This window comes from Balaenoptera acutorostrata, chromosome 3 (genome assembly GCF_949987535.1).
Source record: "Balaenoptera acutorostrata chromosome 3, mBalAcu1.1, whole genome shotgun sequence".
In the NCBI taxonomy this organism is placed as follows: domain Eukaryota; kingdom Metazoa; phylum Chordata; class Mammalia; order Artiodactyla; family Balaenopteridae; genus Balaenoptera; species Balaenoptera acutorostrata.
Window position 1 is genome coordinate 99,650,041 of NC_080066.1, and position 16,111 is coordinate 99,666,151.

At 40.8% G+C, this 16,111-nt stretch overlaps 1 protein-coding gene across 5 annotated transcripts in view; it reads left to right on the top strand.

Moving 5' to 3' along the window:
* MEIS2 (Meis homeobox 2) overlaps window positions 1–16,111 on the top strand; it is a 201,509-nt gene that overhangs the window by 47,644 nt on the left and 137,754 nt on the right. For all 5 annotated transcript variants that reach the window (XM_057544120.1, XM_057544122.1, XM_057544121.1 and 2 more), the window contains one exon: window positions 12,952–13,097. In XM_057544120.1, the coding sequence (XP_057400103.1) occupies window positions 12,952–13,097 (146 nt within the window). The remainder of the gene's footprint in view (window positions 1–12,951; window positions 13,098–16,111) is intronic.

Consider the following 16,111-nt stretch of genomic DNA (forward strand, 5'->3'; position numbering starts at 1 on the left):
GTGTGTGTGTGTGTGTGTGTGTGTGGAAGTCTTCTGGAGATATTCTGGTAGCTAAAGTAAGCCTTGAAAGAGGTAAATAATTTGGACTAGTGTTCTGCTGTAATCAATAGGATTGAGAGTGGAGAAGGATTAAATTCATTACCATATTAAGGTCAGTCTACTTTCCCTCAATGCGTATCTTTGTAACCTAAACAGTATAAAATCCATCCCAAATGTTTTTGAGTACATATGTCTGTCCATATGCAAGGTGCTAAGATGACATTATTAAGTGGCCTATAAATCACATTGTTTTGAAGCAATTCAGAAAAGATTATGGATACCTTCAAACTCAGCTACTAGACTTTTATACTTTGTCCACCATGCTGTTTTGAATAAGGAAGCAAAATATATTCATTTAAAAAAATATAACGAAAAAAAAAAAAAAAAAAATATAACGGCTTTATTGAGATATAATTCACACAGTATATGATTCACCCATTTAAAGTGTACAGTTCGTTGGTTTTTAGTATATTCACAGTTGTGCAACCATCACCATGATCAATCTTAGAATATTTTCATCACCCCAAAAGATTATATACTCGTTAGCAGTCATTCTCCATTTAAAGTGTACTTTTAAAGGGCCTCCTGTCTGTGGTTTTTTAGTCCATAGGTTATATGAAGAATAGTCAATTTACTCTATCTTAGATTATTCTTACTAAGCAGTCACATTATGTTTCCCCATAAGACTATCACATGTATGTTGTGGATATCTATTTACGTTACATTATAAAAATATACCTGCTTGTTCTCAAATCGTAGTAGATTTATTTAAAACAATCATAATAAGTAGAATCCCTAAATGCACAGTAGTTACTTTTTAAATGTTAGCAATTTAGTTTATAAACTTGTTAAACAAAAACCCAAAGTTTTATTAGGAAACTCTGTTGTGTGAAAATGTTCTTTGAAAAATGTACAAAATATAATTTTCTAATAAATAACACACATACTCCAATTATGATATGTTAACAGTTTAAAAATATTCACCTAAAACCAGTTATCAACTTCACAGGTACTATTGTTCTTTTTTCTATATGTAGAAAACTTTCCAAAGGGAATGTTGATAGATAGTCCAATCTGTTGTCTTAGTAAGCATTATTATTATCACAGAGATGGCTAGCTTTTGTTTAGAGTTAAAGGATTTTTTTTGAAATTATTTAACAATGTCAGTTGCAAAGTTGTACTTTTATTAAAATATTCTATTGTTTTCATTTTACAGTAATTGAGAAAGTGGAAGAAATATTCAAAAAGTCTTTTTTGTTGTTGTTGTTCTGCTATTTGAAATGGTATCTACTGATATAAATTCACAGAGAAATACCATATTAAGAATTCAAACTGATCAACTGATAATATAAAAATGTATTGTCCCTACTTTTGCTTTAGATAGCAAATATGATAATGAAGTAAGGATCCTAAAAATTGAATGAAATAATTTCTGCTACAGATAGAACTTTGCTTTTTTGTTATTCCTCCTAATGAATTTTATTATTGGTTGACATTTAATGTTTCATTTAATATTAAAGTATGCTAAGAGAGATAGTAAGATATAAAATCCTATAGTTGACGATAAAATGAGAACATTATTATTGTTACATACTGAACATACAGATTTAATATAATTAATACATTCTTGGAAGCAGACTAATTGTATTCTAGTTTAGTATAAAATGTTAAAAATACAGTTTATAAATGGTCTTTTGTAGGAAATTCTTTTTGCAAATATAAAGGCCATATCTTTCCTTGAAAGACCTGTTGATTTGGAGATGTTAGCCAGCTATCTTTACTAAAACACTTCACAATGCTAAAAATAGTCCACTTCAGTTAAATATGGATATTTTAAAAAAGAAAATCCCAGTTAGACTGCAACAGAAGGACTTTTGTGTGACAATATTTTGCATGATTAAAAATTTAAACAGAATAACAGCTATTTATATTTACAGTTACATGAGAGTAATTACTAAAGCAGACAAAATACTTAGAGCATAATTTAATAATGTTTTCCTCTAGCAAAGGTGCCAAAATTGTTATTTGCATAATTTTCACAATTTGTACGGAAACATAGCTAACTGAAATTGGGAAGACATCTCTCCCCAACCACCTTTTTTCTTTTATAGGAGATGTGAAAGAGACTCATACATCATAACAACTCATTTCTGTATAATTTCCCGTAAAAATCATGACCCTTGTGTCAAACCATTAGGTGAAAGAGATGTGTTCCATTCATACTTTCTCTTTTAGGGTCTTTCTTTCAATGACCAGCCTCAGTCCAACTTCAAGGCTCCTAATTATAACATTTACTGGTTCAAAGATTAACCTTCTGAGAGGGGCATTCTGGGCTGTTGGTAACTTGATCAGCTTGGTCTTCTCTTGGTCTCTCTCTCTTTCTGGTTCTTTGTATTGCAGGAGGGAGATGATGGTATCTGGCACATTCCTAGGATGACTTGAAGATAGCAGCCTTCTGTGTTTAGGGCTGAAAGATTGTGAACTCTGTTAGCTGAAATGCCACTCTGGGGAGGCAAACAGAACATTAAAAAAGCTTTAGCTGTAGGTAGTGTAATGCAAGGAGAGTCAAATTCGAGAGCTGGGACTTGAGTGGACATTGGTCCGTGCTTTCCACCTTAATAAAATCTGAGTGTTAACTGTGGAAAGGGCATTTGCGAGATCACTAAAAATGAATCATTAGAGTGCCCAGAAGAGCTTTATTATGATGTCCTGTGGATAACTTTGGAACCTACTCTGTACTTTTATAGGTGCTTATCAGGTAACTGAGGAACAAGTACATTCTATTATCCTCTACTACAGCAGATTAGGCAATCTGCTGAATTATAAAGGAAAAGGAATTTACTTTTCTACTGGATTCAGTCAATATCCTTTAGAGAATTCTGTGGGAGGTTAGGGGAATAGATATCCTTTATTGAAATATTTAAAAATTTTCACTAGTATATATAGAATGGATAAACAACAAGGTCCTACTGTATAGCACAGGGAACTGTAATCAATATCCTGTGATAAACCATAATGGAAAAGAATATGAAAAAGAATGTATATATATATATATATATATATATGTATAACTGAATCACTTTGCTGTACAGCAGAAATTAACACAACATTGTAAATCAACTATTCTTCAATTAAAAATTTTTTTCAAGTGAAATTTTATCTGTATATATAAATTATGAAATATATATATATTTCAATGAGGGAAATCAACTTAAGTGAAGCATAAATTAGAAATACATATACATTTCAGATGAGAGTAACCAGCTTCAGGGAAGCACAGGCTAAGAGTTTGGAAGCTTTCTTGTTCACTTCTGCTATAAAGGATTAGAGGGTTCCAGTCAATAAACAAAGCCATTTTATGGCTCCTGACGGGTAAATTTGAGGGGACTGATTTGGTCAAGGACCAGTATGGGGATGTTTCTGTTCAACAGTTAACAGGATTCAACATGATATGGAAAATACAGGCGTGCAAAACTATACTACGACGCTCACGTTGCCAGCTAAAGCCTAAAACACTGCCACATTTACATATGTGTCCATCTGTCTGTTTTTACACTTTATTTTTCCAACCAGTGGGTGAAGTGGTTTTCATCCAAGCTGCAGTCTGAATTTTTTTTTTCACCCACCGCTTTCCATTCTATCATATAGCTGCATATTTTAAAGTGCATGTTATTTGTCTCTGGACGCACGTTTACTTGCACAGCCTTGGCTGGGTTTTCGTGTCTCTCCTGGAAGGTTAGCTCATCTTCTCCGGCCTGAGCTTTGCAGCGGCCTGCACCGGGGCCAGGTTGTCTCGGGATCACTGAGTTAGGGCGCAGTTTGTCGCCTTCTCCAGGTGGCAGAAATCCCCCAGCGCAGGCCGGGCCAGCGGCCAGGGCCACAGTCCAGCCGAGCCAGTGAGAATGGAAGTGCTTTCGGTCTCTTCAGTGGAGAGCCTGCGTAAATCCTGTGTAAATAGAGGGAGGAGAACAAAGAATGAGCCCCTACAGCTCTGAGCATTTGGAGCCATTTGGGGCTGAATTTGCTAAATGCTGCTTATACAGCCTGAAAAGTTGAAGAGAAAGGAGCTTAAAATCCCCTCTTTTTTTCCCTTTTTGCTCATACCCCGGGGGGAGGGTGTTCAGGACCAGGGAAGCCTGAGGTAAGCCGATGAAGACTTGTTTTTTCAGTGCTCTTTTGAGTGTGAAAAAGGTGGCCTGGGTCACTGTCCTCCCTTTAATGTCGGAAAACCCACACAGTTAGTAAATGTTGCATGTAAACGAAAGCATTTCACCTCTCCTGCTTCCCTCCATGCTAGTGGGCCATGAACCAGTCACTTGAAAAATCACAGAAAAATTTCACTTTAACGTGTCCAGACAGTTAAGCACAGCAGGAGAGTAAAAGAGATCAGTAATTAGCAGGTCTCACTGCTGGCCCCTCACCCCACCTCTCTCCCCTCGCCCTCCCCACATTTCTGGGTCTGTAGCTTCCCCCCTCCCCCCAACCTCATCTGATGTGAAAAACGTAAATTGCAGATTTACTTTGAGGATGGTTCTTGGAAAGCAAGGTTTGTAAGGCTAGAGTCTAACATAGAACTGGGCAAAGGCAGCTTCTTCTTCTTCTTCTTCTTCTACTTCTACTTCTTCTTCTCCTTCTTCTTTTTGCCTCTTATTGAAAACTCTGATTCAGATTTCTCAGTGGGATGTCCTATGTTAAACTCCTGGAAGGTAGTCCCTGAAGGAAAACATCTTTTGACTCAGTACATTTTAATCCTGTTTTCAAAGTACCATATTAAAGGGAAAAAAGCATAAAGAAAGGATGACAGAAAATGAGTTTCCAAAGAGCTTTGCGTTGCAGTTCCAGGGCTACAGGATACTTCATTTTTTAGCTGTAATGTTCCGGGTAATTTGAACAGCCTGGGCAAGGGGCAGACACTCTCTCCCAGCAGTCTCTCTTCCCCATTGGATTTGGGCAGCTTTGAGAACTGGAGCACCGTTTTCAAAAAACAATATATGACACGTGTCTCAGACACGTAAGGATCATCTCTGAGGAGGGCCGTGCCCTCCTGAGCAGTAAAACACTGGGCATGATACACCCAGTGCCTCTAGAGTAGGGAGAGTGGTGTGAGGGAGCCCGAGGCTGGGTGGCTGGGTTACCAGAGCCGAGGACTCCCTTCATGGACCTTCTTCAAAGCAGGTTACATTCTCATAGGGGCCTAATAATATGTCTCAAGGCTCTTGCTGCCAATTTGTCCATTCCACTAACATTTGACTGTTTACTCTGTGTCAGGGCTTGGGAATCAGGGCCCCTGCATTGAAGAAGCTCACAGTCAAGCAGGACAGACAAATTAGTAGACAGATAAATTGCAAAACAGGAAAGTAAATATAGCAGAGGCAAGGAACAAACTGCTGAAGAAATCAAAAGCATAGTATACCAGCTCTGTTAATGGGAAATAGGGAAAGCTTGACAAAGGAGGTTCCTTTTTCATTGGGTTTTGAAGTTTGAATAGGAGTTTGCCTGGGCAAAGAAGAATGGGAAGGAGTAAAAAAAATGAAGACAAAGGGCATTTTTGGCCAAGGGCACAGGGCTAAAGGCATGGAATTTTGAAAGATCCCTTGGCTCAGAAAAGTTCTTAAAATTGAACAGATACTCCTATTTCAAAATCATATTTAATTTGAACTTTAGGTCTACAGGGAACAATAATAGTCCTGCAGATAATGGACATAACTGTAAAAATATGCATCTGTTTGTTTCTTGGTTCATAGTAACTTTTAAGTGTGCTGTCACCCACTGTCTCTTTAGTTCATGAATGTGAGTATATAAGGCCTCACTCTTGGGGTTTGTTTCTTGAGCAGTGAGGGCTAACCCAGAATCTAGCTTCACTTTTCACCTCTTCTTGTTTTCCTGGCAGCCTAAGGGAGAGGATAGAGGTTGTGAGCATGGGCTTTACAGGACAGGCACCTCTCTGCCACTTCCTGTGTGACCTTTGACAAGTTACTTAATTCTTTTGAGTCTCAGTTTTCTTTATCTATAAAATGGAATTGATAATAGTAGTTATTTCATTCATTTGTTGTGAAGATTGAGGACTGGAACATTGCAAGTGTCCAGTGAAAGTAACTTGTGATAATGAGGATAATGAAAGTGACAACAGTATTGATAAGAGGAGGATCCTGTATTCTAGTGAGACAGAAATGGTGTAGAAAAGGGACTACCCTATTGAACATTAAACACTAACATTTAAGAATTCTATAAACTTGTATATGTATATGTATGTGTATGTATATATGACTATAGGCAAAAATGTGCAGTTCATCTACAAATATATTTGGATACTTATGTACAAATTAGTGAATTCTTTGAAAAAGGTAACAATATAATTTATATACTTAAAGTTTATAATCAGACATATAAATATCTATATATTCATGAATACACCTAAGTCCTAGAAGTAGGTTGGAAGATATGTGTGTGTGTCTGAAATTAGTGAATTTACATTGCCCAAAATAAAAATGATAATAAATATAGTGAGTTTCTATTTATCAAAAAAGAGAAGGGAAAAAAAAGCCGTGTTCTTTCATGTGAGATATCACTCTTTTTTTACAGTATGTATTTTATATGAACATATTTAACTATTAAACTTTGTCCAAAACTGGGAGAAGTGAGCATTAAATAATGTGCCACCGACTTACTCAAAAGAAGTACAAATGCTATTAACCAAAACATGTATTCATTTGTCCTAATATTTCCCTGAAAATACAATACTGAGAGGTTACTTTCAGATGTTTGTGATTTGACAGGGTGCCAAATGTCACAGAAGCCTTATTCTATCTTTAAAAAGTGACTTTAAGGCAGGGAATACATCACTTTAGTTACAGCTCCGTGAAGTAGTTCATAATACTGCACAGTGATGACATCACAACCTTGAGATCCTGACTGTATGGACAGTAGATGCTCAAATATTTGCAGCATCTCTGGGCTCTGAAGGTCAGTCTGGCGCTGTCCATATAAGGGCCTCCACTTGGACCACAATAAACCCATCATAAAAATCCCGAGTCTCAAAGACTCTTGCTGTACTGAATATATCTAAAGACTGTACAGACACTGGCTTACTTGTGAGAGAAAAGTTTGCACATTTCTGTTTGAACCTGGACCAGCCTGGACCAGTTCTAGCTCAGTCCCAGCCCCTGGGCCCTAGATCTAATCTCTCCTCTGCACTTAGACCTTTACCTGTAGGATCAAGCCTGGTTTGATAACAGAGTTCAAATGAGGTAATGCTTTGAAAAGTGAAAAATAACTTACAATATGTGAGAATACCAGTGGTAGTAACACTGGACTTGGAGTTACCTGGACTCTGGTTTATCTTTGATCACATGTAGCTGTGGAATCTTAGGCAACGATTTAACCTCTTGGCCTCAGTTTCTTCACTGATAAATGTCGGGGCTGTTTTTCGGGGGAGGTAGGGAGGTGGAATAGGAAGAAAAAGATGGACTAGGACCCTCTTGGCTGTTGCACTTGCCCTATATCTCTGATAGGACAGAAGGCCCCATCCCAGTGGTATTGGACTCATTGTAGCACATCATCACTGTTTGTGTCATTTCTTTATTCCAAGCCAAGCAGTTGATGTCTAAAATATAGACAGATTTTTGGGCTTCCCTGGTGGCGCAGTGGTTGAGAATCTGCCTGCTAGTGCAGGGGACACGGGTTCGAGCCCTGGTCTGGGAAGATCCCACATGCCGCGGGGCGGCTGGGCCCGTGAGCCACAACTACTGGGCCTGCGCGTCTGGAGCCTGTGCCCTGCAACGGGAGGGGCCACGATAGTGAAAGGCCCGCGCACCGCGATGAAGAGCGGTCCCCGCACCGCGATGAAGAGTGGCCCCCACTTGCCGTAACCAGAGAAAGCCCTCGCACGAACCGAAGACCCAACACGGCCAAAAATAAATAAATAAATAAATAAAGTAGCTATAAAATTAAAAAAAAATAAAAATAAAAAAAAAATAAATAAAATAAAATATAGACAGATTTTTGGCTAAATGGGGTTAAGACAATATGCCAGTGAAAGGAAGTGGTGTCCTTTTGCCTGGGCAGTTTTTATGGCCAAGAATTGTGTGGATTGGGAATTTCTGCTTAGAAACATCTGAGGATCCCCTCATCATGTGCCCATATCTTTCCTTGATTCACTGGCTACATAGCTACAGAAATGGATTTTGCCTACACCTGGATACCCATGGTATCCCAGGATTAACTTCCTTGCAACTAGACTCCATCAGTATTGCTCTTCTAGGTAGGTGTAGACCAGGGCTGCTTCCCCTGGCAGTGCCCTGTTCTGAGCATAGTGTGCTCAGCTATGGAAGGCATCTGTGACCTCCTCCTCCAGAGCATGGGTGTAAATCCAGCTGGAGATGCTCTCAAAATACCTCAGAGTCTTGAAACAGGTGGAGGACGCAGAGATTAGATTCAGGCCTTTAGACAACCACCACCAGGGGTAGTGGGCTAAAGGGATATTCTCTGTGCCCTCCAACAGTGCTTCTCAAACTTGAGTGTCATCAGAATCACCTGGAGTGCTTAGTAACCCTCAGATTGTCCGGCCCCATCCCTGGAGGTTCGGATACAGTGGGTCTGGGGTGGGTCCAAGAATTTGCATTTCTCGCAATTTCTTTGCCAGTGCTAATGGCGCTGGTCCGCATTTTGAGAGCCAGTGTTCTACAGCTTCTTTCTTCCTGTTTAACCCTCACCATCAGAAGATAAGGTGGGGCTACCTTGTGTTGGCCAGTACCCGTGACGGAGAGCACCACGGCTTTCCCACAGTGAATAAGGCCCTGGCCAGATTGTAGTTTCTCACCGTGACCACTAACCCCATTTGTGGCAGTAGAATAGAATTTTAACTATTCACCTGTTCTTGAGGTTGCATCTTATCTCAAATTAGAAGGTCATCTAGTTCGGTGGCTTCCAAAAGCCAGTTTAAGAACCAGTGCTAGGCTGATTGTGTAACCAAACCCAAGGAACTTGTTAAAAATACAAATTCTTTGTCCCTGCCCCAGGATATTTTGATTTAGTAAGTCTGGGATAAGGCCTGGGGACCTGTGTTTTTAACAATCTCCCCTGATAATTTAGTCCACTTCAAAGGTATCTATCCACAGGCCTTGAGTGTTTCTTTCCATGGTCACACACAGTGCGTTCAGTAACAGGCAGCTATTCTGAGTATCTTTGCCCCAAACTTAGACTGTACCTTTAGTCAAGGGATTAGCAACCTTTTAAAAGAAGCATGCCCAGTAGTTCTTTATTTAGTTTTTCCCCATCAGAGGTGGCAACGTTGGTGGAATGGCCTTGGGTCAGCCCTTTAAAAAGGCTGTAATGGGCACTGAGTTCTTCAAAGAAGTGCCGTTCCTGGCATGTTTGGAAGTGACTGCCTGCACTCGGGCAGTCCACCCAGCCCCTTCGGGACCATGAAGAGTGCAGTCGCCCCAGTTTGGGATTATCAGAGAGAGGGGAGGGCCCTTGAATAAACTCATTGATAAGTTTAGCCCTTTACTCATGCAGCAGACCATCACTGGGTGTCTCCTCTGGGTCAGACATGAAGGTGTGCTCTCAGGATAAAAAGATAAACAAGACACGGTTCCTGCCCACACCATGGATCCCACACTTCTGAGTCCTAACTTCAGATGCTTAGATACATGCCATTATCTCCTTTTCCTCCTCCGACACGTGCATCTGTGCCCGTATACACACCATTTTCAGCACAGAAACTCATTTGGCACGGATGCCAAGGATTGCCAACGCAGCCCTCAAACAAGGAAACAATGTCCACTTTAAGGGTTACTTTAGTATCATCTGCACAGTTTTGTTTTAGGTTGCAGATCACACAGTTGCCTTTTAAAATTTTTCTTTTAAAAGAAAAATTGCTGTTGTCAGTCCTCTATGCTAGAGTTGGTTCACAATCCATTGGAGGAAAAAACACATTTATTGTGTGTTTGCGGAAGAAAATTCCTAACTTTATAGAGGTATAAACACTAATATTAATTTAAAAATCTAATGTCTAGTATCCGGTTATTATAAAAATAGGTGCATTTTTCTTTACAATTATTTGTCACACTGGATCCAAATTCAAATATTTTACAACGTTTATATACATTTATATTAAATGGACCACTTTATATTAAAATGCATGTAATGCTCCTGTCTTCTCCAGTTTAAGTCAGTCATCAAAGGATGCTCAATCCAGCTATTTTTTTTTTTTTCTTGAGCTAAATATAGTGAATCATATAGTTTGAAGGTGTTACCGGCCTTCTCTGCTTTTAAGCAAGAGAGAATGTACTGTGGAAACCCTGTCTCTCATTTTTAAGGTCATTGATTGGGTTAAAAAGGCAAATGCCTTTTTTTGTTGAACTTCCTTCAATTAAGCCGTTAACCTTTTAAAATAAGTGTATTCAAGAAATCTATCAAAAAAAGCTAAATGAGATTTTTAACAAAATCCTGACAATTTCAGCTTAAACATATACACAGAAACCATATGTGCTTAGGAAGAAATATATACACACAGGCATTGTTTACAGTGTGTGTTTTTATATTTGGAAGACATTGAAGGAAGAGCCATTCCATACATACATTATCTGAAATGTACATCCAGATAGCCCACATAGATTTTTCCATCCAGAGACAAAGATATCTTTATCCGTGGTAGGTCGACAGACAGACTGACTTCAAACTTGCACTTGCAGTGTGGGTTTTTTTCCCTCATCTCCGGGTACTGCTTTTCAAAATCGCCTCAGGCTATAGGACAGCACCTCAGATCCCCAAGGCCCACTGCCTGGCTCCTAATAGCCACTCTCCATCTGTGTCACATGAACAGCTGATGAGATCGCTCCAGTGTCTGTATTTTGGAGAGCATATCCACCCAGGTTAAAATGCTAGGGTTGCCAAGGAGCAGTCAGAAGCCATTAGTGTGGGTGAGAATTTGCCTTGCAGCAGTTCCTTGGCATGGTGGAAAGCGTGTATGCATGTCCCTGCTTGAGCTTGTGTGTGTGTGTGTGTGTGTGTGTGTCCTTGTGCAAGTGACCCCCTCGTGTACATGGGTGTGTAGGGAGGGTAGACAGATGAAGACTAGACTCCATCTAACCAGTATTCAGAAGTCAAATGCCTTTGTTTCCCTGTACTCTGATTAGTTCTTTGACTACTTGGGGTCCTTTCGACTCACTTTTTCTTTTTTTTTTTTAATCATAACAGACGGCAAAGAAAAAGAGAACAGCAACTTCGGGGTCATGCTCTAGTGTTTGGGCAGATGGAAGGGAGCTGCTTTGCCTTGGGGCAGGGTGGTTGTAATGAAGTGGCCTGTCAGTCTGTAAATAGTGAGGGTCATCTCTTCCATGTGATGGAGGGTATCGCATTGCAGTGAAAATGGAAATGTCAATAAAATTAATCTGCCAGCTCTTTGCTGTGGCTTTTCTGCTTCTCTGGCCAAAGAACGTTGAGGGTTTTTGTGGTGCAAAAGGAAAAGAACAGGTATAGGGAAGCCCACCAAGCAGACGGGACAGGTTAGGAGGCGAGGGGCCTGTGGCAGGATATCCCACGTGGCCCAATCCAGGAGGAGGGAACTGGTCTGGGAATGAGCTGGTGGATCTATAGCATTTCCCTGGGAAGCTTCAGAGCGTCTAGCTCTGGCTACATTGAGCACAGAGTTTATTGTTTTAGGCTTTCTTGGACAAGGTTTTTACTTAGCATGGGATTTATGGCATTTACCGCTAATGAATGTCTATTCTTAAATTACAAAACCCCCCATCTCAGCGCAATTCCCAGATGTCCTTCCAGGACCCTGGCTTCTTAAACACCAGCAGGGAGCATAAACTCTCCACTTCTCTGTTTTCCTCTTTCGTGTGGCCCCAGGCTAATGATGTGCAAGGAAAACACAGCCATCTATAAAGCCCCAGTGCTGTCCCCGTATTCTTCATTTATTTTGCATTTGATTATGCCACAAGTCGGATCTTGTTTCTTTCCTTTTTTTAAAGTTATTAGTTCAAATATTAATGTAGGGATATGGCATATATTGCTTCTCTTGATTGATGCCTTCCCAAAAACAGGAAGACGTGCCCGTATGAATTTTAAGAAAGTAGGGGTCCTGCAATGCCTTGCCAGAAGAGTTTTCAGATACATAATTTAGATGCCCTCCAGGCAGGCTTTCAAGGCATTTTTGCCGGAGGGCAAGAAAAAATAACTATGACTGTTAAAAGTAAATGATTTTTGCTAATGCACAATTAATGCCAGAGAAAAAGCACAGAAGAGAAAGATGTTGATAGAAACTTCTGATTAAGTGAGTACCCTACCTTGATGTGCATCTTTTTTTTTTTTTTTAATGCTAATGATCAGTGGTGCAGAGAGCTAAAAGTTTTCATGTCACGCGGATGCTGAGTCCAGGGTCATCTGAGGAGTGTGATTAGTTCTTAGTGTGCGTGCTTAGGAGGTGACAGTTCTAGGAGGGGCTGAGCAGGCAGTGTGTTATGTGCAATGAACAGTGACACAGTTACTGTCACCTATGCAGGCAGCCTAGAATATATAGACTACAGAACATTTAACTTGATTACCCTACAGTATGTGTTCACTCTGGGCATGGGGATGCATTTTCGCTGAATGGGTTTTCTGACGGCGGTTTTCCCACACTGGATTCCGTAATTGACAAAGAACTACTGCACTGTGTCAAGAGCACAATGAGAATGGAATTAATGATATGGGCCAGTGTGAGACACACAAAATTAACATTTGAAGAGGTCTGGTTTAATTTTGTCTTTTACATATTTGTGTCTCCAATTATACTTTAATGAAAGAGAATATACCCGCTTAATGGATTTCTTTCAACGAGCTTAGCTGAGCTCGTCATTAGTTGTTCGTTGTTGTTGGCACCCTTTCCTGTGTTTTCTCTAATGTATTTTCATTTCTTTCTACTAGGGGATGGTTTAGACAACAGTGTAGCTTCACCTGGCACAGGTGATGATGATGATCCAGACAAGGACAAAAAACGCCAGAAGAAAAGAGGCATTTTCCCCAAAGTAGCAACAAATATCATGAGAGCATGGCTCTTCCAGCATCTCACAGTAAGTCAAGATGAAAGAGAAAAATAAGTTTTGTTGTGTTGCCTTCTCCTAGCAAGTTAGATGGGCTCATACAGATTTTTTTTTTTTGAAAATAGTGCCTATTTTCCCTTTCTCGAAATCTGATGGTTAACAGAGCAGTTAAGGTTTTACCAACTCTCACCCCCCCCCCCAAAGAGTACCCTGTAGAAAGGAGGAGTTTTTGTTTCCATAGGTCAGGAATGGACCTTATTAAAAATGGTCTAGGGCCCTAAACAGTATATATAAGTAAATGTGTTATTTACGCTAAAAGGTATGAGAGCAACTTCAGATAATGCAACTGCAACCAAGGGAAACAGCTGTAAGGAGCTCATGAATCCATAAACGTTGCCGATTACACTCGTAACGAAAGCCATCTCCTCTAGCAGGCAAAAAAAAGCACTTTGCCACATGCATGTCCAAGCTCATGGTACCAGGGGCAACTCTAATTGCTGAAGCAGCTTGCAAACATGTCGCATGTTTATATGACAAACGCAGAAGGGTTATAGGTGCTATTACGCCTTTGTTTCTAAGGTGGAGATTAAAGATTCGTTTTTAGTGGTTCAAGTCCATTATTTTATAAGCCGATCCTGTTCACTTGTGGGAAAAGATCAACTATGTGCAACATTTTTAAAGTAACAGTTTATCTTCCTGTTTGCAGTCGGTTTTTTGCATCATTTTATATATACCATTGACTCTAAGACCCTCGTGACAAAAACATTACAAGATATTTTTACAGAGTTACTAGGCACTCATATTTTACTGTTCATTTGGAAATTCTGGGAAAATGGTGAAGATGTCAGAGGCTGTTTCTTGCTATGAGATTGCTTTCAGGCCATTCTATTTAGGCTAATGCTTAAAAATAGAGTAGCACATTGAAAGCTGAAGGTCTTTGATTATCCAACTTGTGGGTTGCCATGCTGAATGACATTAGTTACAGTGTCATGGGTCCAGCACAAGGTTCCACTTTTATTTATGGCGGTAGCAGCTGATCTGCTCTTGTAGCAGAGCTACAAAGGGCAAGGGGTGGGGCAGGAGCAGCGGTGGGGAGGTGGGGAGGGCAACATGATAGATTCACATTCCTAAATCGGCCATTTTGATGTAAGGACATTAGTAGCAAGCTAAGGTGTATCGATCTGGCCGGTGGTGTCAGGATTAGCTGGGAGAACCAACGAGGCTGCCGTGGCAGTGGTTATTCTTGCCTTGCAGCTATGGCCATTTCAAAGGTCAGGGCCCTGCACTGACTGGACTCAGAGGAATTAGACAGAACATGCAGTCTCTGGGCTGATTACTTAACCAAAGACAAAATAATGAGTCCTAAGCAAATACTGACTAATTGAAAGGGCTGTAAATCCATTACATATTGGTCAGGGATAATCAGGAGTATTTAATCACTTTTATCTATTCAGGAGCACTGAAGCTGCAACAGCAAAGCCCTGAACCTTGCCATGTGGTTATTATTCTCATCATTATCAAAATTACTTCACAGCTGTTCTTTGCTACATCACCTCAGCTGGAGATTTACTAACCTGTAAAATGTTTTTAATTTGGAAGTCGAATGAGTGTGAGGGGAGGGGTTTCTCATTTTTAACTGAAGGTTTGTTTGGTTAGAGTAGCAAGTAAGAAAGGCAGGGTAGGAGCGAGTGGATGGCAGGCACGCCGCCTTCTCCCACCAGCAGCTCACCTGTCTGGCTTCCTCCCTCTGTCTTCCTTCATGCTCGGCCTTCCTTGGTTGAAAATCAAGACTTCAACGATTGCTTTCCAAGCCAACATCCCCATGTATTTTCACAGAACAGCAGGATCTTAGAGAATTTGGCTGCTTTGTTTACAAAACCAGGAAACTCAGACCCAGAAAAGGAAGTGATTGGCTCAAGGTCTAGCTGCAACCAGGACCCAAGCCTTTCTTGTCCCCAGCTCCGTGCTCTTTCTACCACATTATGATGACTTTGCGAAGATCACGATCACCTTTAACAGTTGCATATCAGTCTCACAGCCTCTGCCATCAAAATGCTCAGCGTCAAAGGGGGGAAATATGGAGAAGCAAAGTGCTGTTTGCTTTACTTGTTTTTAAAATTTTCCTGCTCCCCCAACCTTTCCGAATAGAGAAGATCTACTTTGCACCTCTCTCTTGAGGCCAACTCCCTCCTTCACCGCCCAGGTCTGTGCCTTGAATCTCCCACGGAGTGTCCAGAGCCCTGCTGGACCTCCTGCCTTGCCCTGTTGGTGCCTTATCTCCCACCTCCCTGTGCTGGATTCAACCCACTGTGCGCCGTGGCCACGGGTGAGGAATTGTGTGTGGCCACTGATTCCTGGGTGCTCCTTGTACTATACACTAGGTACTGTGTACTATGTACCTTCTCCCCACCCCGAGGTTGCTTTCATCTAGATAAATGTGCATGAGGCTTTGTGTAGAATTCTCTGTCCAACTGAAAATTTTAATTAATGCCTGTCCTTGGAGTGGGGAGAGAAGACTCAAATAGCCTGAGCTGGGGAGTCGGGAAACCAGCATTTCGAGTTCAGTTTTCCTGTGTCCTGCCCGAACCTCAGTTAAGTCAAGTTCTCTGGACCTTCCATTCCCCTATTTTTCAAACAGATCTGCATGTTGCAGTCTCCTTTCCCACACTCATGTGTGTTGGTTACACTCAGAGAACAGTCAGAGCACCCCTGTGCCCCAAACTCCTGGTCATCCTCTCCTCTCAGTCCCCCCCTTCCTTTTTATTTTCCGTTAAGTGCTTTCTTTTTCTCCTCCCCATGACCTTCTTTCACATCATGCCCCTTTCATTACTTTCTCCGCTGGCTTTGTCTCTCAGTCCGTCTCTCTGCTCCCCTCCCCAGCCTTTTCTGCACCTCCCTTGTATGTAAGGAAATTCTCCTGGGCTTTCTCTTTGAAAATGTCTTCCCTCTTCATCCCCACGTCACCCCAACTGCAGAGAAGAGGTTCAGTAACTTTGATGAAGATGGTTCTGTAAAACTTTTACTTCCCAATCTTTAATGAGCTG